This window comes from Zonotrichia albicollis, chromosome 6 (assembly GCF_047830755.1).
Source record: "Zonotrichia albicollis isolate bZonAlb1 chromosome 6, bZonAlb1.hap1, whole genome shotgun sequence".
Lineage (NCBI taxonomy): Eukaryota > Metazoa > Chordata > Aves > Passeriformes > Passerellidae > Zonotrichia > Zonotrichia albicollis.
Window position 1 is genome coordinate 49,549,246 of NC_133824.1, and position 22,015 is coordinate 49,571,260.

The 22,015-nt window shown below is 39.3% G+C and overlaps 1 protein-coding gene across 5 annotated transcripts in view; it reads left to right on the forward strand.

Annotated features, from left to right (window-relative positions):
• SHANK2 (SH3 and multiple ankyrin repeat domains 2) overlaps nucleotides 1-22,015 on the forward strand; it is a 277,448-nt gene that overhangs the window by 34,565 nt on the left and 220,868 nt on the right. For 4 of the 5 annotated variants that reach the window (XM_074543726.1, XM_074543727.1, XM_074543728.1 and 1 more), the window contains 7 exons: nucleotides 2,217-2,420; nucleotides 4,003-4,074; nucleotides 4,208-4,316; nucleotides 4,564-4,715; nucleotides 5,522-5,689; nucleotides 7,765-7,881; nucleotides 11,253-11,330. In XM_074543726.1, coding sequence (XP_074399827.1) covers nucleotides 2,217-2,420; nucleotides 4,003-4,074; nucleotides 4,208-4,316; nucleotides 4,564-4,715; nucleotides 5,522-5,689; nucleotides 7,765-7,881; nucleotides 11,253-11,330 — 900 coding nt within the window. Of the gene's footprint in view, nucleotides 1-2,216; nucleotides 2,421-4,002; nucleotides 4,075-4,207; nucleotides 4,317-4,563; nucleotides 4,716-5,521; nucleotides 5,690-7,764; nucleotides 7,882-11,252; nucleotides 11,331-19,401; nucleotides 19,560-22,015 lie in introns of those variants that run through there. The other variant, XM_074543730.1, reaches the window with a different exon arrangement.

Genomic DNA, 22,015 nt, shown 5'->3' on the forward strand with positions numbered 1-22,015 from the left:
ACTGACCATGTCTGCTGTGATCCAAGGAGCTTTCACATCCCAGACACAGGCCTTGCATCTCAGCAGCCAGTGCTGACGTGCTGTCTTGCTGCTACACTTGCATTTTGAGGGGCCTGCTGTGGTTTTGACAGTGACTTTGAGCCACTCAGGGCTTTTTTTGTTTTGGCTCTTCTTTGTGGCTTTTTACAGTGACTGTATCTGTCAGTGCAAAACATCTTTGTTTCATGTGTTTCTGTAGTTCCTTGTCACTGAAAGAGCTCTCTATTCTTTAATATTTTTTCTTGCCATTGAAGATTAGGAAAAGTTGTCCTTTTTTTTTTATTTTGACTCTGCTGGTGCCTCCTTTCCTTGTGGCCACCACGCCACGTGTGCCTGATGAATTGTTCCTTATTTCATAACTGGAGCAGCCTGTGTGTGGGTCCTGCTGTGACTGAGCTGATGTTTCCTCAGGATGCAGAGTGTGGCAGTAAGTAATGACTTGTCTGCAGGATAGAGGGGGTGGCTGTGGTGCTCCCTGCCTGGAGAGCTGCCAGGAGGACACAGAGGCAGCACAGTGCAGTTGTTCCAGGGGCAGGCTGATGGAAAATGCACCTTATGCAGCATCTGAGTGGTTCTTTTTATCCTCTTGGTCAGCACCTGCCTCTGAGAGAGTGGTAACAGCCCCACTTCTATCCTGCCTGGCTTCATGGAAAGCATAAATAATCACTTTTCTCACTAGTTTCACTTCTCCCAGCCTGAAACATTTTGGTAGCAAAAAATTCTCCAGTTATCAATTTATTTTTTACATAACTGATCTTATTTCATTCTAAATTGCTAATGGAATCAGTTTTTTTTACAATAAGCCTGCTTTTGTTTCTTATGAATCACTGGAAGAGCTGGAGCTCTCACTGAATTAGTTTGTGAAATATTTGCCTGCCATCAAGAACAGAGAGAACACAAGAATAGACTGAACAAAATTGAATATGTTGGATTCTCCAGGTGCATTAAAAATGATTAGATTTAATTAAACTGTGATCAGAAGTATCTGCTTTGTATTTTTAAAATCAAAACAGTGTCATACAAGTCCAAAATTAGTTTGTTTCATGTAAGAAAGAATTTCCTTGGAGAAAAAAATACGTGTAATTTCAACATTATCTTCCCATTTGAATAACACTCACTAAAATCTTTCAGATGTGTGGGTAATGTTAAAAGTTAGGCTCATTGCATATCTAGTAACTGACAGTTTTGCTGAGAATTGCTGATGTTTGAGTCTGAATCTTGTACTGAAGTTTGAATCTATGTAGGAGTCGTGGAGCAAGTGAGGTTCAGAAGGAACACAGGGATTTCAAACAGATTTGCCTTGTTGCTAAGCCAATGCTGTACCTACTGGGATGTTTGGGGAGGAAAATACTTATTACAATCTGCTTTGTATCCCTCTCTCCTTCCCTTCAGCATATAAAACCCCCCAAACTTTTCACAAAACATCTTGAAAAATAAAATAAAGTCAGGGAAATGAAAGCTGCTTCCTAGCCAGCTTTGTGACAAAGTCTAACATTTCATTTTATGTTGGAGACTGTAAAGGATTAAAGCAGAAACAGCATTGTGTGTTCAGGATGCACATCAGAGGCACCAAATTGCTTTCTGGGCATTGCCATCTGCTGGTACTTTGGAACCAGTGACTGCAGTGCAGGCAAAATCCCTGAACTCCTCAATCCCTGAATTCCAGCTTGGTAAGAAGCAGGGAACTGCAGGAGTTTGTCAAGGTTTTCAAGTCATTTGCTCCATGTTGTATCATTCCTCCCATAAACTTACCCTCAGATAAATGTAGCTGAAATGGAAGTAGAATTCTTGCCCGAATACCAGTTTTTGGTGAAATCCTTGTGGATCTAACTGATACTAGAACAGCCAAGAATCAAGTGGATAGTTAAGCACCTTATAACATCCCTTTTGAACATGTTTTCCATGAAGGTGCTCTCTCTCTGAGGAAGGATATGTGTGTTCTCTGAGCTTTGTAGAAGGACTTGAAATGTCCTGTGTTTTCACAGTACTTGTGCATTAGGTATTATCAATACACAGCTGAAATAGAATTCTTGTTGAGCATGTTTTGTCATGGAGTCTGTATATTTATTATGCATATTCCTACTATTCATGACATTTGTAAATTTTAGAATGTAAGACGCTGTTGAAATGGGTTTTTTTCCACTAATTGGGTTTCTTAACATAATTTCTCTTTGCAGAAATGCATTCGGTTTAACCCAGAAGCTTCAGTGTGGGTTGCAAAGCAGAGGATTTTGTGCACTTTGAACCAGAGTTTGAAAGATGTCCTGAATTATGGGCTGTTCCAGCCTGCAAGCAATGGGAGAGATGGGAAGTTTTTGGATGAGGAGAGACTTCTGAGGGAATACCCACAGCCAGTCAATAAAGGAGTTCCTTCACTCGAGGTATTTTTAGATCTGGCATCTGAAGCATTTCTATTCTGATACAAACTGTGAAGGAAGCTGTATTTGAGGTGTGTGCATGCACCTGAATTACATCTGGGAAGTGCTTATCAGCAAGTCTGAGCTTCAACCCTTGCTCCCAGAAGTGCTGGCATTCCCTGCTCATGGAGCTGGTCCATCCCCAAAAAGTTGCAGAGTCAGCCCTTCTGGGACAGTGGATTTTGGAGTTTTCCTTTGCTGAGGGCACAGGACATGTATCTTATTTAGAGATTTAATAAAGAAATGTAAGTCTCTAGTGAAGCTGTTGGATCTGTGATGAGGTTTGCAATAGCAGTGCCGTAGTTGCTGGATTACCAGCCTTTGCCTTCTCCCAGAGAGAAGTTTCTGTCTCAGTGCAGCCTTTTTTAACCCCCACCTGGTTCCCTCTGTGCCATCCTTCAGAGTGCACAGGTTACCTCTGTCTCCTCCTGGGACAGCAGTAAGGGAGGAGAGGGTGTGTGCTGGGATTTCTCCCTCTCTGTTGCTCCTGCAGAGAGGCTCCACAGTTGGGGATTAGCTGGGCAGAACTTTCATGGTGCTGAACAAACTTGGAGCAGAGCCAGATCATGCAGCCCAGCAGGAAACTGGGGCATGAAACTGATGTTTAATTAATTTTGATATTGCCTGTATGGTAGCAGATCAACCATTAATAATGTGTGGTTAATAGACTTACTCCACTATAACACAAATCCATGAGAAAAAAATCAAGGTCCTGAGAAGGCTTCAGGAGTTTATTTCAGAGTTTCAGTCACTGATGCTCACATTACAGCTGTAAGGAAATTAAACAGACACTTTATTGTGTTTTGTCGTTTTTCATGAGTGTTGACTGCAGCAATTGAGGTGTTAAAAGTGATTTTGTGGAAAGCTGGTGTTAAAGCCTCATTCAGTGCAGTCCCTTGTCCATCAGACAGGCTGCATTCCTGGAATTCTGCATGGGACGATGAGAGAGTGGTAAATTATAGCTGTGGAAACCCCCATGACATTTGCTACAGGTCTTGCTTCTGCACCCAAGCTGCTCAGGATAAAATGGGACTGAGTTTCAACCAAAAAGAGACAATCCTTAGAATCTCATTCACAAGCCAGTCCTGTTCAACATCAGAACTATTCCCATGTGCAAGTTCCTCTTACATTACACTAAGGGATTTTCAGGTGTACTTTTTTTGGTTTTATATTTCAGAAATGCTAAGCTGCAATTTTGAAATCAATATTTTTTTATTTAACATGCCTTCCCAGCTTTCTGCCTAAGACTATAAATGAAAGTGCACAGGAATCCTTGGGGAAAAGTGCTTTTCAGTGTAATTCTTGCTTACTTCTATAGATTCTAGAGGCTGATCTCATTTCTCACACACCTCCACTGATCTCTTGTATTCATACAAGATATGAATTTTGCTTAAATGATGTAAAACTATATGAAATACTGAACCTATTTCTAAAACTTTGCCTGAATCTACCATCACAGTAGATGGTACTTCCTGGTAAGATCAGAAATTGATATGATGAATTTTAAGTCTAAGATTTATAATTTCTTCTTCTCTTCTTCCCTCAGTTTTGCTACAAGAAAAGAGTGTACAGACAGTTCAACCTTGATGAAAAGCAGCTGGCCAAGCTTCACACCAAGGTATCCCAATTTCCTGCAGGAGTTAGCAATTACCCACAGTGGGTGTTGACATCAGTTGAAAAAATGTTTCATTTTTAGTAAAAATTTTATTTTTGAAATCAAAGGATGATTAATTTTTTGCTCTTTGTTTCAGGCCAATTTGAAAAAGTTTATGGATCATGTCCACCATCTCTCTGTAGAAAAAATGACCAAGATGTTGGACCGAGGACTGGACCCAAACTATCATGACTTAGAAAGTGGAGGTCAGAACAACTAAACTAAGCAGCATACAGGAGTACCTTGAGTTAGTTAAACTTAAATTGATTAACAGGGTGAATCTCACACATTCCTTCACAACTCTGAGCCTGTGCAATCTGTATGGCTTTGCTGTCCAAAGGAGATCATTGATAATTTTATAACAGTATTTTAAACTTTATTTTATAAAGTAACTTAAATTTATTTTATAATTTTGCTCACCTTTTTCCAAATACATCCTCTTCTCTTTCTTAGAAACACCCCTAACTTTGGCAGCTCAGCTTGACAACACAGTAGAAGTGATAAAAGCCCTGAAAAATGGAGGAGCACATTTAGACTTCAGAGCCAAAGATGGAATGACAGCCCTGCACAAAGCAGCCAGAGCCAAGAACCAAGTAGCCCTCAAGGTAAACACTTTCAGAAGCAAATTATGTGTTATCTTGTTAAAAAAAAAGGCATAAGTGAGATTGTTTTCAGTTAATTACTGTGTTGTCCTCCATGGATCCTTTAGGATGTGCTTGTTCTAGCACTTTCTTGTGGCTTTCAAATCTTAGCATTTGCCTTCAATAAGGAGCCTTTTAATTTCTGATCTATCTTTTCCTGGTAGGAAGAAAAGTGGTGAAATTTAAGCTTATTCATTGATACACTGAGATCTGTCTGAGGAAATAGGAATAGCATTTATTGTTTCTTAATTCTTTGAAAGCAGCTTCCAGTGGCACGGATTGCACATTATGCTTTAACACAATGTCTTCTGTTTTCTTCTGTATTTTAACAGCTATTCTTAATTCACTCTGATGGTCTAGATGAAGTCTTAGATTTATGGGTTTTGCTTATTTCCTTTTGACAGATATTTAAATTGCATGACAATTTTGGTAAAGCACCTTGGAACTGAAGGTGAATGTGTTGCAAAGGTGATGCAACATTTACAGAGCTGACATTTCTGAGCCTAGTGAGAGGATGGAAACTGGACATTGCCACTCCTTCCTGTGCCATCCCCAGAGATTCCTTTAGATCTTAATTCACCCAAGGTCATTTCTTGCTTAACTTAGTCTGTGCTGTGGCCCACTCTTAGAAACTGATAAACAGGTGAGCAAAAAATGTTATGTCAATGATCAACCTTACACATACTTTTTCAGATTTTATTTTCAGGTAAAGACTCTTTATATGGAAGTCCCTCCCAAATCTATTTTTCACAGTCTGTGATTGCTTTCAGACCCTTTTAGAGCTGGGAGCATCTCCCAACTACAAGGACAGCTGTGGCCTGACCCCACTGTACCACACAGCTGTGGTGGGAGGGGACCCTTTCTGTTGTGAACTCCTACTCCATGAACATGCTACAGTCAGCTGCAAGGATGAAAATGGATGGCAGGAAATTCATCAGGTAGGAAAGATTTGCTTTTTGTTTGGAGTTGGACTTGCATGAGGAAGTTGTTCATGGTTGTTCTAGGGTTAAGTGCTATTTTGAAGTCCCTGCACATTCAAGTATGAAATTTCTTCTTTTTTCTATCTGCTTTTTCTACTTGTTTTTATTTATTCACTTTGCATCCTGCTATGGTGAATAAGAAGTAGAAAACTATTCTAGTGGTGCTCTGTAACTTTGAAATCCTCTGGCTACTGAGGATTTTGATGCAGAAATTGCACTCATCATATTTGTGCTGTGAACTCTTGGAAGTTTAGATTCCTGTTTGTTGCACTTCAGTAGGAACATGTAGCTCTCTCTTTTGGTTAGATGCCAGTGTCAGTGTCCTTGGTAATGCTCCTTCTGTGTTTGTCAGGCTGCTTTTTCCTTTTGTCTGCTGAACTTTACAGGGAGGTTTGGGTTGAGGATCCTGCTGCTGAGGTCCATCAGCCTCTCCCTGTCCTCTCCAGAAATGCCTGAATGCTATCCAGCAGTTGTGTAAAAATGCTTTATTGATTTCCCTTTGCACAGTGATAAAGTCAGTAATATACAGAGTTCAAAGATTCTAACAGTCCCAATGTCATTGCTGCTACTTTGTCATGTCTCTGTATGGATGAGTTTGGAAAACTACAAAAATTGGAACTGCTGCAATATGAGATAAAGATACAAGTAATCAACCTTACAGGTCTGCCTGGGTCATCTTGACTCAATTTATTTTCTGTGCACTAAATTCTTTAGTACACAGATGTTTTCTTTTCTTGGAAAGAAATGGGTGGTACCTTTGGCCCACATTTGGGCAGGAATTGGAGCTTTTTCACTAAGTGGGTCTAGGTCAAGGTTGTTTGGATCCATCTCTAGAGTAGGGGAAAAGAAAGGAATTATTTTTTTACCATATTTTCTGAGGATATGGAGGAAATGGATTGTCTAGATCAAAGTATTGCCCCATCTGGACTTGATAAAATTACAGAGAAAATCTCCCTCTTTTTAAACCCTAGCCTCATACACAAAGGGTTATTATTTCTCATAATGAAATAGAGCTTTCCAAACTCCCTGTGTTGGTTGTAATCCTAAATAAATCAATGTTTACATCTGGGTTAGAAACAATCTGTTTTGACTAATCAATAATTCAAGCATTCCTCAATGAAATAAGAAGGATGGGGAGTTAATTTGTGCACTGAGCAGTCCGCTTAACTTTTCTCTTCCAAATTGTTGATCCATGGCAGGTGTGTCAGTCTGTACCTCCCACTGAATTCAGGAGTGACTGAATGGATTTCCATACCTCTATGTCTTACCTTAAATTCTGATTTATGTAGGAATGATGATGATCTAAGATACCACAAAGTTCAAAACATTATAAATGGGGAGATGCTAATCAGTGGGCCATAGAGGAGAAGGATGTCAAGTAAAAGAGGCCATGGACTAGAATCACTGTGATTTTTCTAAAGCTTATTTGCTAATCAGGAAAGCTTCTAATTTCTATGAATCTTCTTCATAGAGGCTTATTTCCAAAAATCCGGGGTTGAAACTTTTATTTGTGTGACAGATAAGGTAACTCTTGAAGATTTCCCCCTGTTTTGGAGCAGTGTCTTGTGTATGTTGTGTGTCTGTTTGACATCACAGAACCAAGAAGATTTCCTTGGATTTTGGCCAGATTTTCTTTCTAAGGCCTCTAAGCAGTTTGAGGAAAAAGCTCTGGCAATTTGATCATCTTCAGTGCCATCTGGTGGGCAGCGTTCCGGAGTGTAGCAGGACAAGAACTTGTCACATTTGAGTCATGAATATTAGTGGATAAAAAGTTCCAAAGGGAGTATTTTCCTGATCCCTTGGGCTGCCACTCCCAAAATATTTAGATGGTTACGCTCAAGCACAGGATTGCTGTACCTGAAGCACCCACATTGGAGTTGGTGCAGGAATGCACATCTGGGTATCTGTGCTCCCATCAGAGAACCAGGTGTGATTCTAAAAATTAGACCCTCAGTAAAAACAGCACCTTCTCTGCTGAAAATCTTGCCTAGCCTTTGGTGTAATAACCAGAATATTGATTTGTCCCTGCCCAGGCTTGCAGGTACGGCCACGTCCAACACCTGGAGCACCTCCTGTTCTATGGCGCTGACATGTGCGCGCAGAACGCCTCAGGGAACACGGCCCTGCACATCTGTGCCCTCTACAACCAGGTGAGAGCCCCTGCAGGGACAGAAATGTCCCCAGCAGGAGCTGGGAGCTCACAGAATCACAGGATGGGTTGCCTTGGAAGGGAACTTGAAGATCATCCAGTTCCAATGCCCTTCCACTACACCTCATTGCTCCAAACACCATCCAACCTAGCTTTGAACATTCCAGGGATGGGCCATCCACAGCTTCCCCAGGACTTCACCTCCCTCTCAGGGGGGAATTCTTTCCCAAGATCTGATCTAAACCTGCTCTCTTTCAATTTAAAGCCTTTCCCCTTCATCCTATCACTACATTATTTTATATGCAATGAAGTGCTTCAGGTATTAAAAAATGATCTTGCAATCTGGAAAGAACATAGTTGAAATTATTTTAGTGCTGTTTCATTCACTGATTACAAATAAGGCTGCTCATTGTAGGTAGAAAGAGTATGGATATTAAAAAATAAAACATTATGCTTTACCAGCTTTTTTGGTTTGATTCATATCTAGGTATTTGTTTCCTGTACAGTATTTATTGCTGTTAGTCTATAATTTAACTTAGAATTAAATAAGAAAGTTATAAAATACTGTGGAGTTGTCTCTATACAGAAGATACTGGATTCTTTGTCTACAACTTGTGTACTCATTTACAAGTAGCACAGCCTTTTGATTTGGTAGCATTTTATGCTCTCTTTGCAGGGATAGAATGGGGAGGGGATGAGTTTTAGAACTAAGTTAAAATTCAGCACATAGAATATTACATTGAATTTGGAAAGCATGAGATGTGACTGTAAACAGTGAAACATCTGTTAAAGGATCTGCTTCTTAATTAAATTACCATCTTAGTTTTTTTTCTAAAGTCTTGTCAAGACAGATTCTTCAATTAGGTCTAAAATGCTCTCAGCTTAAAAAAAAAAAAAAGAATTTTGGAGATAATTGGACATTTTTCAAGACCATACACTTTTAGCAAAGTTTATGCAGTATGAGGTGGGAATTAGAGTAATCCTGTAGAATTACAGCATTTTCCATGAAGAGATGTGTTTTCCTGACCTCAGTAGAAGTTATTCTGCAGGAGACTTAAACTCTAATTGAAACTGCATCTACAAATTTTCAAATATTACACAGTCACTAAGCTTGGCTTGGTGAATAGAACTTCAACATATTCTGCCTGCACTGTTGTCCTTCTGTTTTCCTTCATCCCAGTGTATGTGGAAATACAGAGTTTCCCTTGGGGTGCTGTGAACCTTAACCTGTGCTGATTTTGCCACTGCATTTTTTTTTTAATGGAAAGTTGTTATTGGTTCACGTGGAAGGAACGGTGCTGCCTTTTCCAGCTGGAGAGGATGGGAAGGACGGCAGTGCCCTTGTTACCTCCAGATTCCTGTAGATGGAGTCGTTACCCGTTTGATCTTCCCTTCCCGTTTCCCTGGGGAATTTTCTTTGCTTACTTTCTGAAGTTGGTAAATTTGTTTTCCTGGATGTCAGTGAAGTCCTGATCTGAATAAACTCTTGGTTTTGAAAGTTATTCCATGGCCATGCAGTAAGTCTGTTTTTTGCTGGGATGAAATGTGCCCTCTTTCACTGGGAGGACTGGATCTGCGATGAAGGCTGTTGTAGTATTAAAATTGAATACAATCTGACAGATGGGGAGGAAACAAAAAGGAGCAAACGTGAAGTTAAGAATGCTTCTGTTTGTTTCAAAATACTAAAACTAAATAAACAAACAAATGCAATACTTAACCTGAATAAATTTTCTTGGATTTTTAAAAATATTGAACAGCTCTTTGACGACTTTTGGCGAAACCTTTCTAGTCACAATCATTTAATTAATAAATCCCTTTGCATGTTTTTGTTACACTGCAGGCGGCTTAGTTAAATTTGTAGAGAGTTTTTGAATGTATAATTCTTTTGGTGTTGTAATGTTGGGTGATTTATTCTGATAAACAAATGAATAATCACCCAATAAATACAGTATGTTGTACAATATAATTATTTATATCTTCAAGTTCTTGATTAAAATTGGGCATTGATCAATTGTTTAGAGAGAGAAAATGCAACTACAGTGCAAATTGCTGTGCAAGCAAATAAGACTATCTCAGTTAATTGTATATCATTAAAAATTATAATCTAAGAGATAATTGTTAATGTACCATCTTGATCCATTCTGTTGTTTTTCAGTTGAGGAAAAGGTAGGATAACCTCCTTTCCAGATATATTTAGGGCAGCCCTGTGATGGGGAGACTTAATGGGACCAAGAATCCATGGTGAGAAATTAGACAACACAATGACAATAATGATTTTCAATCAGAATTTCTGCAAATTAACCTGTGACTCAGAGTCTGGTAAATAAGCTTCATTTCTGTCACTAAAATATCAAAATTATGTACTTTCTCTTCTCTGACTGCAAGTTTGCTGTTCAAAGTGAAGGGTAGCACATCCAAATACCTCATTAGGTAGAACTCCATAACATAACGTATCAAGACAACACAGAAAACACAAGAAAATTAAGAACAATGTTTGTAATGAGGGAATATAAAACTCTTTTGAAATGTGAATTGATTTGCGTAAGACCCTAAGATAAACATTTAAGATGACAAGTAAGAAACAGTGTCCATACAGGAATCATCAAAAATTCTGAGAATCCACTCAGAACCTCCAAGAATTTCTACCAGATTGTGGGCAGTCATATTTAACAGCCATGGAGAGCAATGATTTAACCAATGCATTGTATTGGCCGAATTAAATTGTTTTTAAGTGATTTCCTTTGCAGATTTTCTCAGTTTGGAGGATCTAAAGCCAAATTTTCCTCCTTGTGCTGTAACTCCTAGCATTTTTTAGGGGAAAAGAGAGGCAGTAAGGCTGGTCAGTGTAGTGTGTATAGGCAGATCAAAGAATTTCATGTGTACTGAGAAAAAAAAAATCATACATTTAATATTGAGGATAGGTTGAAAAAAGTCCCCAACAAAATAAGTGGTAGAACTGCTTTGTTTAACTTTTAGCAGGAGGGAAGGATATAATTCATCCCAGTTCTGTGAACAATACTGGTTTTGCAACAATGTACGCAAAACCCCATATGGGAGTTAAATTTGTGCAAAATTTGATTTGTCAAATATGGAACTTTGTCAGTACAGTTGCTTAGAAATTTAATAAGGTATTTACTAGTTGTATTCCTGCATGTTTCTTTACACTTGCCTAGTGTTCCTAATATACTGCAAAGCACCTGAAGCCCTGACATTTTTAAAATGCCGTTTTAACAATTTAAGTCCTAAGATAATTTATTTGCTTTATTTTTATCATGAAAATATAGACCAAACACCTCATAACCTCTTAGCAGCCACAGTCTTTTTAGTGCCAAAGGATCTTTATGAACAAGTTTCCTTTTCCACCATTTTCAGGAGAGCTGTGCAAGGGTGCTGCTGTTCCGGGGAGCCAACAAGGAGATCAAGAATTACAACAGCCAGTCTCCATTTCAGGTAAAAAAGGAAATACCTCTTCCCCCTGAAATATTGGGAAGAAAACATCAAATGAACTTGGGTCTGGGGAGAAGTCACACCATACAAGGCTGAACACAAGTGTGGAAGGAGTGAGTGAAGACTTTGGTTTTTATCTAATTCACTAAGTGGAGATGTCCTGGAATAGTTAGGAATGAGAGGGACACACCCTTAAGTGACACTGTTAATGTGTTTGAGAATTCTGTGAGCTGTTGGTGGCAGAAGATGAAATCCTTCTGTGTGCCTTGCTCTTTACTGATCTCCAGTATCATGTAAGAAAGATCCAAGATTTGTGTAAGAGTGGTCCAAGGATTGTCTGAGCACTTTGGTTTGCTTGCCTTCTCTTGATTTAGCCAAAAAGAAACTCTTCCTTCCTTGGATGTGAGGCCAAAGAGATGGGCTAAGTTTCAGGGATGGGATTGACTTAGTGCACTGTCAGCGTTAGAGGCTGAATCTGCCATCTGTTATCTCCAAAAGAAAATGGAAGTCTTGCTTTGGATTAGTCAAAATTTTGTCCCCATTTTCTGATATGAAAGCACTTTCAGTAAGCCTAGTTAAAAATCCAAATGGAGGAGAATTGTTTGTCCAAAGGGTTGTGAGGTATGGCTGACAACCTCAAGCTCTTATTTCTGAAGGCTTAATTAGCTTGGATGTCAGAGAAACATTCCTAATGCAAAGTGATGTGAGAAATCAGGATGGAAACTGTAATATTAAAAGAAAAAAAACACAGGGAAAAAAAAACCAACAAACAAAACGCAGAAGAATTTTTTTCAAGTTACAAAAATCAGTGCTTCTGGAAGAATGATGACACAGTGCCATTAACAGGAACTGTGCTGTGGTGAAACAGAATGGGGCTGTTTCTCCAAACCAAGGGGTTTTTCAACTAAAAGAAATCCTGATTTGTCTTTCCTTGGTGTGTCTTCCCCATTGCCCTTTTGACCCACTTTGGATAATGCTGGCAGAGGATTTAAGGGACAATGCTTTGACAAGTGAAACAGTTGGAATTTTTGCTGGATCCATGTGAGTCTCTGAGTTAACTCCTCCAAGTTTGTGTAGTTACAGGGCTTTCAAAAAAATCTCAGCCAAATATTTCTGTATCAGTTTAATTCCCTCTATGTTTTGAAGGTTTTCTGGGCCTAAGTTATGCATCTGATAAGCTTAAGAGTTCTTTTTATAAGTCCCAGCCAGATTATTGTTTACTTTTGGGACCACTTTCCTCAAACTGGGGAAATGGTGCATTAATGATTTAATTTTAGACACCATTTTCAGTCTGCTAATAATTTTCCATCTAAATATATGTTAAGCACAAATTCACTAAGTACTGGCTAATACTTTTCTCTGCACCTCAGAATTATGAAGTGATCAGTGGAGCAAGAGAAAACCCTAATTATTGGAGGGATGTGTTCCAGGGTAATCTCTTGGATTATTGTGTTACGTTATGTTTTTGAAGTTAACTTTCCTTTTTGGTTTAGGATTTTTTAGGAAAGAGTAAATGTCACACAGAAGACTTCTCATTTCTCTTCCTCTTTGTGCTGACAGCTCCAACATTCTTGCTCTTAGAAGAGAAAAAGGTGTAGGGAATGTAGAAAAAGTTCTGTTTAATCCCAGTGGAGTGAGTAGAGGAAACCCCAACGCCAGCCCTGCAATAAAGCAGCCTTAGAGAATTAATTCTTTGCCATCTGTCTGTTGCTGACCCAGTCGATCAAACACCACAAGTGGAGCTGTTATAAAATTATGCAGAATCCCCTTGAGTTAATAGGATTTTGCATACTAAAAATGTTTGCTCATGTAATCAGCAGGCAGGAACATTGAGGCATCTCATATGTACATAATGAGAGTGGTTGTAGCTGCAGCATCTATTCCTTTGAGTCACCTCCATTATGTCCCTTTCTCAGAAACATTAAAAGGATGATTCTTTGGAGTTGCTGCTCACAAAATTGATGATATGAAAGCTGGGCTATTCTGAAGAAACACCAGGATCCAGACATTTGTAGATAAATTTGTGTCCTGTTTTCAAGGCCTGCCAAGACTTTGTTTCTTTTGATGAAAATTAGTGGCAGAGTTTGTATCAGGCATCAGTGTCCAATGAATGTGGTGCAGTTTTGCCACCAAAAGAATAAATGTGCACGTGCTCACTTCTCACCAAATCACAGGGCTTGTTAAAGCAAGCATAGATACACTAGATGGCAGGAAGTAAAAATAATCTGGTCTGAATTCTGTGCCACTTAATTCAGGGATCCCACACCCTGCCTATGTGGGATCTGGGTGTCCTTTTTGCCTTTTCAGTGTCCAGCAGAGTTAGCATTGGAATGGCATTACCAGGTGCTGAGGACACACAAAAAGCTTGGCTGTATTTTCCTGTTAAGCACCTAACCTTGTGTTAGCTGCTTTTGCAGGGATGTGTTTCATCCTGACCCATTCCTGGGTTGCATTGAGTCAGCAATTGGTGTTGGGTACAGCTGATGTCACCCATTGCTGAAAGTCTGCAGAACGTGGAGTCAGCAGAAATTTTCCTGTGTTTCATATTTAGCAATTTGAGGTGAGATGAAACTTGTGCCACATCGTTATATTATATTGCCAATTCTGTTTATTAATCACTTACTCAGCCCATCTTGGCAGGGCCATCTAAGTAACTTACATGCTATTTTATTAGTTTTTATTTTATTAGTAAAACCTCCAGAAACAGCCTTTCAGAAAAGTCGTGGTATCCACAGTTGCTGTCCACAGTTACTTGGTTTTCTACACATTTCTTGTGCTTCTACGTTAATGTAAAATAACTCATTGCCTATCTAGCAAATATTAATCCAGTCTGAGTTTTGCAGTATTTACAGGCTGTTGAAATGAAGTCAGTTAAAAGGACCATACACCTTGTTTATCAAGTCTTTCTCTTTTAGTGATCAGCAGCTCCATATGAATAATTCAAATGGGCAATAAAATACTATTTTAGCTAATAGTGCTAATAATTAGTCAGTGTTTTTAGAACAAATGTGTTTCCATGTACAGAGCAGCTATTCTGAGGTGGCATTTAGTGCCACCTTTTAAGGGCAGAGTTGTACCTGAGAATGGTTTGTGTCTCAGGTGTCCCTAATAATTGGCCTTTGCTGTCCCAGACCAGCCTGAATAATCCATGTGCCCTACATCCCATGGATTGCAGGAGGAACAGCAATCTTCCAGCTCCACTGCAGGTAGAATTGCTCCTTTCAGTGTGTTGGCCCTGCCTCTATTTTCAATTGCTCACTTTTTTTTTTTTTTTTTTTTGCCAGGTTTGAATCATTTGAACTGAATTTTTTCATGCCTGCTATCTCTGTTATTTGGAAAAACAAAATGATTCAGCTCTTTTGGAGCCTGGGCAAGGGAAAACATGTGTTGTTTTCCTCACACTGAAAAGCTCTGCTGACCCACCCCTCCTTGTGCTCTCTCCCCTGTTGTGTTATGTTGTGGTGTTTAGTTTTATTTTCTTTTATTGCCCTGTGTGCTGATCTCCATGTTAACAACCTGGCAGTGGGAACTGGTTTCCAGACTGACTCAGACACAGGGGCTCCAAAAAAACAGGAGTAGGAACTAAACCCATGGATTTGGAAGCTGAGCTGGCTGTGAGGAACACAGACACAACTGGGCATATCCAGCACCTCACTAGAATGGCTTCCCAAAGGCCAGTTTAGATTTAGATTATTGGCATTTTAAATTTCCCTCTCTTGGGTGAAAATTACAGATGAAGGACAAAAAGTTCTTCTCAGGTATTTTTCTTTTATTTTTTTTCTTTTGGAAAGGGTGTGACTAGCTAATTTTAAACCGCAAATCTTCATCAGGTGCCTCAGAAAGGCATCATCACAAATATAAAATAATGCTTCCTGTCATGATGTTCAAGTATGGAACCATTGTGTTCATGGAGCACTTGAATTACACAAAGACTTTGCTTTTTCCACATATTTATTTCCATCTTAATTCCTTTTGTGAAGCACCTGTGTGAACAATGAATCACTGAATATTGGGTATAGTTGGCAAAAAATACAGCTATGAGCTCATGATGCATTCTGCCTTTAGTCAGACTTCAAGCTTTTTCCAGCTTTTTCCTGATTTCAGTCAAATAATGGAACTTACTCATACTTAGAAAAAATAAATCTATACAAGTGATCACCCCAGAACAAACCTTTAAAAATCAAAAATGTATGTGAGTCTGTATATATGTAGGCACACTCAACATAATTAAAAAAAGGTAATTAAAATAAAAATAATAATAATTAAAAGGAAGTGGAATAACTGAAAGGGTGGAAATTCATATTGGGGGAAATAGTGGCCAATGAAATATTCCTGAGAATATTAGGAGATACAGGAACAGAAAAATACATATGGAAACAAAAGAGAGTTAAATTGATTCCTCCTGACTCAGGGATGGTTTTCTTAGTGCTCGCTGGTCCCTTCTGACCTTTGTTTTAACCCTGTCATTTTTTAGAAAAGCAGCCAAATGGAAGTAAAGCATAAAAGAATGAAATTGCATGATTACCTTTTATTGAGAAAGGCAAAATATTGCCATGCTAGGAGATGCTAAAAATACTTAACTGCAGGATGTGTCTTCATTTTTTTAACCAAAAGCAAACTCTGGAGGAGTCTCCATGTGACCATCTGTTGTGTTGTGTTCCATGTAAATGATCCAAGACCCCTCTTTTCCCCTTTTCCCCATTCTCTCCGTGCTTAGTCAGGGCTGTCCAGCTGACATGCCTCATGTGTTGCCACAGGCAGTCCAATTTCCTTGGGAAAAGTGCACTCTCTCAGGTAGCTAGAAGCCAATCTGTTAACCCACCAGTAAAAAGTTCAGAAGTTACAAAAGGGGACAAATAAACAAAGTAAATTGTAAGGGTCACCACCAGCTCTTGCCTTAAAGTAAGAAAGGCTTGAGTGTGATTCAGACACAGTTAGTTGTCGTGGGTGAAGGTACAAGAGGCAGTGGGGATTTGTATAATCCTAATTTAAATCATGTTGTTTTGAGATGTTAACACCATTCAGTTTGTCTGGGAGATAAAATAATCTGTGAGTGGGACTCATGGGCACTTCAGGCCTGCCGGAATGGATTCATGCTTAGAGTTATGATGGTTGAGTGCTGTGTAGCATCATCTCCTGCTTTTGCATTTCAAAACAGGCTACTCAGCATTATCTTCTGGCTATATCCAAGTTCTTGCTCCTTATAGAAATGTAGAATCTGTGCCTGAAGGACAGACTTAGCATCTTCTTCCACTGCCATTTGGAGGGAGCATTCCTGGCATGCAGTTGGCAATCCCATCTCCATCAGAGTATGTTATTGGCATGGACTATTGCTAGACTGCTGTTTCCAAAGGTTTTATTGTAGTTAACCCACAGAGTTTGGAATGGAGCCACCAAATGTATTAGGTAAAATAATCAGTCTTATTCACCGATGCATTTTATCCTAAGGGCTTTCCAAAAGGATTTCCAGCCATTTGGTTTAGCAGTTGAAGCAACACTATATTATTAAGTGTTTGCAGAGCTGAATCCCTGAAAGTTTCTGCTGTGAAATAGTGGGAAGTGTCTGTCTGCTGTGAGTAGGAAGACTTTTTTTCTGAAAGTCTTCTGGGAAGAAGCTGCTAACGTGGTGGGTTTTGGCTTTTCCATGAGGTAAGGCTGCCTGGCAAGGTGGAAGATTTCAGTCTACAGCAGCACAGACCTGTAAACCCTTGAGCTGAATTCTCTTGAGCCAAATGTTTCCTGTGGCACCAAGGAAAACAAAGCCTAGCAAATAACACACATTCTCAGCCTTTTTCTAGGAGAGTTCAGCTGGAGAAGATTGCATTTCATGGCTTTTTGATTTAGCATATTATTGGAGGGGACAAAGAAAATTAAGTCAATTTTGTTGCTGGCTGTGTCTTATCTGATTCATCTGATGCTGCAACCTGGCTTTATCTGCTTTCAGTAAATACTCCTTTGGAACCGCTGCTCGCCCATGTAGCAGTAATAAGGATTATGTAATAACTGGCTTTTGATGGCTCTTTCCAGCTTGAGCTAGATTTTCCTGAGGAATGAGTCTGTAATTGTAAATGTGTGTGTGCATCACACTTGGCTTTTTCTGCTTTGTTTTAATTATTAAAACACGAGTGCAGGAAAATGCATCTTGCTTGAGGATAACTTGCTGGGTGGCGTTTCAGCAGAGAAGCAGGAAGAAGATGGAGATTTTCCTCTACTTTTAGAATAAATAGAAACATAATATTTCCCAATAGAGGCCGTGACCATGGAGGAGGCTCAATACAGCCTGAACAAAGTAGGAGAACTTAAAAATCTGGGTTACTTCTTCTTGCAAGAAATAGGGGGAAATAAAATAATGTCGTGAAGCAGTGAAGTTGTGCCTGGGATTGGATTTGCCTGTGTGTTCCTTTTTAGGCTTCCTGACATGTTTCCTTGTAACTCTGCTCGACTTGCTGGTGTATTCAGTTCAACACTTCCTGTCAAGCTGGTTCTTGCATAACAACGACTCCTTTTGTCCTAGGAGTTAAGTTTGCATTTCAAAGTCTAGGGAGGAGATGATTTAAAAGTGATTTGCTCCCATGTTGAGAGGAAAGGACTTACATTTTTTTATCTTGGTGTCCATGCAGGCTTAGTTTTAATCTGAAGGTATTCAGTCATGGCTAATTCATGAAGAGTGGTTAGATTTTAAGAATGCAGTTATGTGTATTCGTGAAAGGACAATGGAGAATAAAACACAGGTTCTGCCTTTTAAATCTTAGTAAGGAGGACTGGAGAATGAACAGAGATGCCTGCAGGCATTTTAGGCGCTGTCCAGTCCTGCTAAAACAGCGCTGCAGGACCTAAAAGAGGTCATTCAGAATGATTGCCTTCCTCATATTGTGACTGGAATTTGCTCAGCCCTGGCACAGCTTCATGGCTACTGAGTGTATTCCAGAAGACCCATGGGGGCTGTCAAATCTCTTGCAAGCAAACCCAGCATTTTAGCAAGGAAAATGTGCCAGCGCTATTATGCTTGCAGCGTCCTTTTTTTTTATAAAGTCCAGCTGTATTTGGCTGCACTTTGTTGTGTGTTTGCTTGTTTTTAAAATATTAATTGCTGAAAAGTATTTAGGGTAAAATCTCTGTTCCTTTGAAGTGGACGAAATCCCACTGATTTCGCTGGGGTGAAATTGTGTTCCTCACACTTGAGACAGTTCCAAAGCCATCCTATCAACTCTTCCTATATAATATATTCTACTGAATATGATTATTTTTAATTAACATTTCCTGTTCCTATTTAATTAATATTTTTAGTACAGCACTATTCTTTTAAGTTGTACAGAGCTGCACAGTGCATTGCCATGAATAACTTGGGTTACGCAAAGTCTTTGCTGCTAAGAGTTAACTTGCTGCAGCTGAAAAGAAGATGCTGTATTTTCCGAGGGCAAGCTTGCTAAGAGTTTTGGGAGGCAAAAGCAGTGCTTGAGAGGCTGTGGTTGTAAATTTTCTTCCCGAGTGTGGGATATTGTTGCTTTTCCTACAGCAGAAGTCCCTTTGTCTTCACCCAGCTGGGACACTGACCTTGTCCCACCTATCGTGGGATGCTTCCCATGAGCCTGAGGCTTCCAAGGGTGTGAAGAACGCTCGGATCTCAGAGCTTGAAAACCTGGTCTTTGATTACTATTAAAAACAGCCTGAGTAGCAGTGTGAGGGGGTCCTCACCAGGGAAGCCTGGGATTGCTCAGAGGGTTACGTAAGCGGTGCTGTCGTTTGGAAAAGTGCGAATACTTTGCCCTCGATATTGAGGCGAAGCGCTCGTGGCGAGCCTTTGTTTAAACAGTGCTGAAATGATCCAGGGAATGCTGAGGAGCCTCACAGAAATATTGGCCCTCTCCCCACAATTTATATTTTCAGATGCTAAAACTAGTTGTTGAGCAAATGTAAGGTGCCTATTTTAGGATGCTGCATGTCAATATCTGACTACAGATGGCTCCGTGAATCATAGTTGGAAGAAGGGAAATGTTAGACACTAAGATATTGTTGCTAAGAGATTTTAGTACACAGTATGCTAACATGTGCTGGCAAATTTGGGAACAGTAGCAGCAGAATGCTCTTGGAGGAAAAAAAAATTCAGTGGTGAAGAAACTGTCTTCAAAGGACTATTTAAAGGATAGTAACATTATTGTGCTTTGTTGTATCGAGACCTGACGAAGATGAAATTGTCTTTCAAGCAGATAATAGACAGAAAACATCCAAAAGGTAAAGCTAATCCTGCTCTCCAATGAAATAGAAAGTGGATATTGGAAACAAAAAGAAAAAAAATTACTTTGGGGTTTGAATGAATCAAGTGCCAAGATTAAAGGTGGTGATTGCTGATATTTTGCCATCTACTGGACATCAGATCTATTAATATACACAGTTAATTCCTTTCAAAATGCATAATATTGAGCTTGTATTACATTATATAATTAACAAAATGTTGAGTTCTCTTCTGTCCAGGAAAGAAGCATGCAGAAAAATGCTGAATATGATTTTTTTCACTTGTATTTCTTCATAACATTACTATAAAGTAATGTAGGAAAATTGTCAGCATTTTATTGTCCTGGTAGAGAAGAATGTGGGTTATTTCTGCAATTAATATAAACCTTTACTGGCTATTATTTAAAGAAAATAAATTCAATTTTACTGCTTTTCTTTATTCTATCGTACCTTACATCAGTGAGTTTTGCCTGATTTTGAAAATGTTACACTTGAAAGGGAACTTCAAATGGATAAAATTAACTTTATTTTATAAAATAAAACCTTTCAGTTCTGATCTGTTTTCAACAAAAGCATTGTTTTATTAAATGTACAAAATACTGCACAACAATGAACTTCCTAAAGTAGTGATTTGCTTCTGACAAATTTCTAAATAGATGTATTACATCTCAGCCTCAGAATTGATTATTTTTTAATATAGTTTTGAAGTGTAGATGTGTGTCTCCATAAGGCAAGAATATGTATCTCCTTGAGGTCATGTTTTATGTCATTCATATTCTATGTATTCAGCAGCACTGTTAGATAAAGACAGGGAATTAGTGATATTAATAGAATATTAATCAAGCGTTTGGTTTTATTTTTTAATGAGATGAGCCAAGAAGCTTCTGCTACTTTTATTTTGCTGTGTCGTAGCCTCAAAGTCAAAAATCAACTGCAATCCATGGAACTACAAAATGTGGGGTGAAACTTTGCCCTTTGATTTTTGTGACGTGAAATAAGGAATTCATGATTGTCCAGCAGTTCTGTGTTAGGTTATAATGGCTGTGGCAATTGTGTAGGATTTTCCAGCTGTTTCAGAGAAAGACCCATTTGGAATTCTTAACATTCTGATGGCAAACACCTGAGGTGTGCATTGTGGTTTGAGCTCAGAACAATGTTTTCCACATTTTCACGTTTTGCTCAGGCGTTACAAGAGAATGCCTTTCCTAAGGACTCTGAGTTCCAGGTACTTGTGGTGCTCTTTGAATCAATAAGCATCTCTTCAAGTGCAGGCTCCTGGAATTGCATAAGGAAACAACAGTGGGTGATCGATACATTTCCATCCCACACCTATGGGAAAGAAATTCGGAACACAGATTGCTTCCTGCTTTTCCAAACTGAACTCCATCTGTCCCGCTGAGAGAGTTATAAAATCCACACGCTACATGAGAGCAGCTAATGCAGATCCATTTAGGATGGGGTTTGTTTGAGTCTGCTGGGTGTGCTGGGTTCTTTTGTGTCACCATTTATCAGGGACGGAGCCTCCCGCTGCCGTGTCCTACACGGGCACGCATGGGAACAGGGTCTTGGCACTCAACAACGTAAATTTAACTTCCTGATGTCCTTGGGGATGACTGCTGTGGGCTTGATGGTGTGCTGGGACTAAATTCAAAGCGGCTTTAGACTCCAAGTACCTCTTGGCTTTATTAGGGAGAGCTTTTCTTTCCAGAAGACATGGTAGAGAATAAATACGTTGAAGTTTAGCTATGTTACCTTTCCATTGCCCCACTGTAAACACCATTGGATTTTTGTATCAGATTAAAGAGGTGTCATCTCCAAAAGCTGTGGTTATTGGAAAGTGGTTATATATTTTTAATACTGAGCAAACACATCCTGATTATGATATGTGGAAGAGCATTTCTGAAAATCTTTTAATTAAGGAAGTGATTCCAACACTTCCTTCTAAATTCCCTTGTGTTAATTTCTCACGTGCCTCTGCTGATATTCAATCCTGTTGTGTGATGGCTGTGACTGCTTGAGTGGTGTTTTATTCATTTTTAAAATAACATAATCCTTGCTAGAATGAGAAATAATTTGTGGTTTTGTGAGCCTGTGGTGGAAGTGGAAGGCAGTTTCTGGAGTCTGATGGTTACAGTCTTATTCACAGGGTTGTGTGACCTCTTTCTTGTGGTTCCCACTGAAGACAGGGACCTGTAAGGAAGATTTACCTCAGTGTCCTGTCTGTCCATCTGCATTTGCACTGATGTAATTCACATTTTGTTCTGGGCTGGAGTTACCTCCTTTAATATACAGCACCATGCCTGAGCTTACTGCCAATCCAAGCTTTCTGGAAAAGCCATCATTTAATAAACACTTCTGCCTGGCAGAGACAAGAGAAAGGTGAAACATCAGCCCTGAAGGAAAGAATAATGAAATGCACTTTCCTCAGGAAAAGGAAATTGTCTGGATGAGAAGAG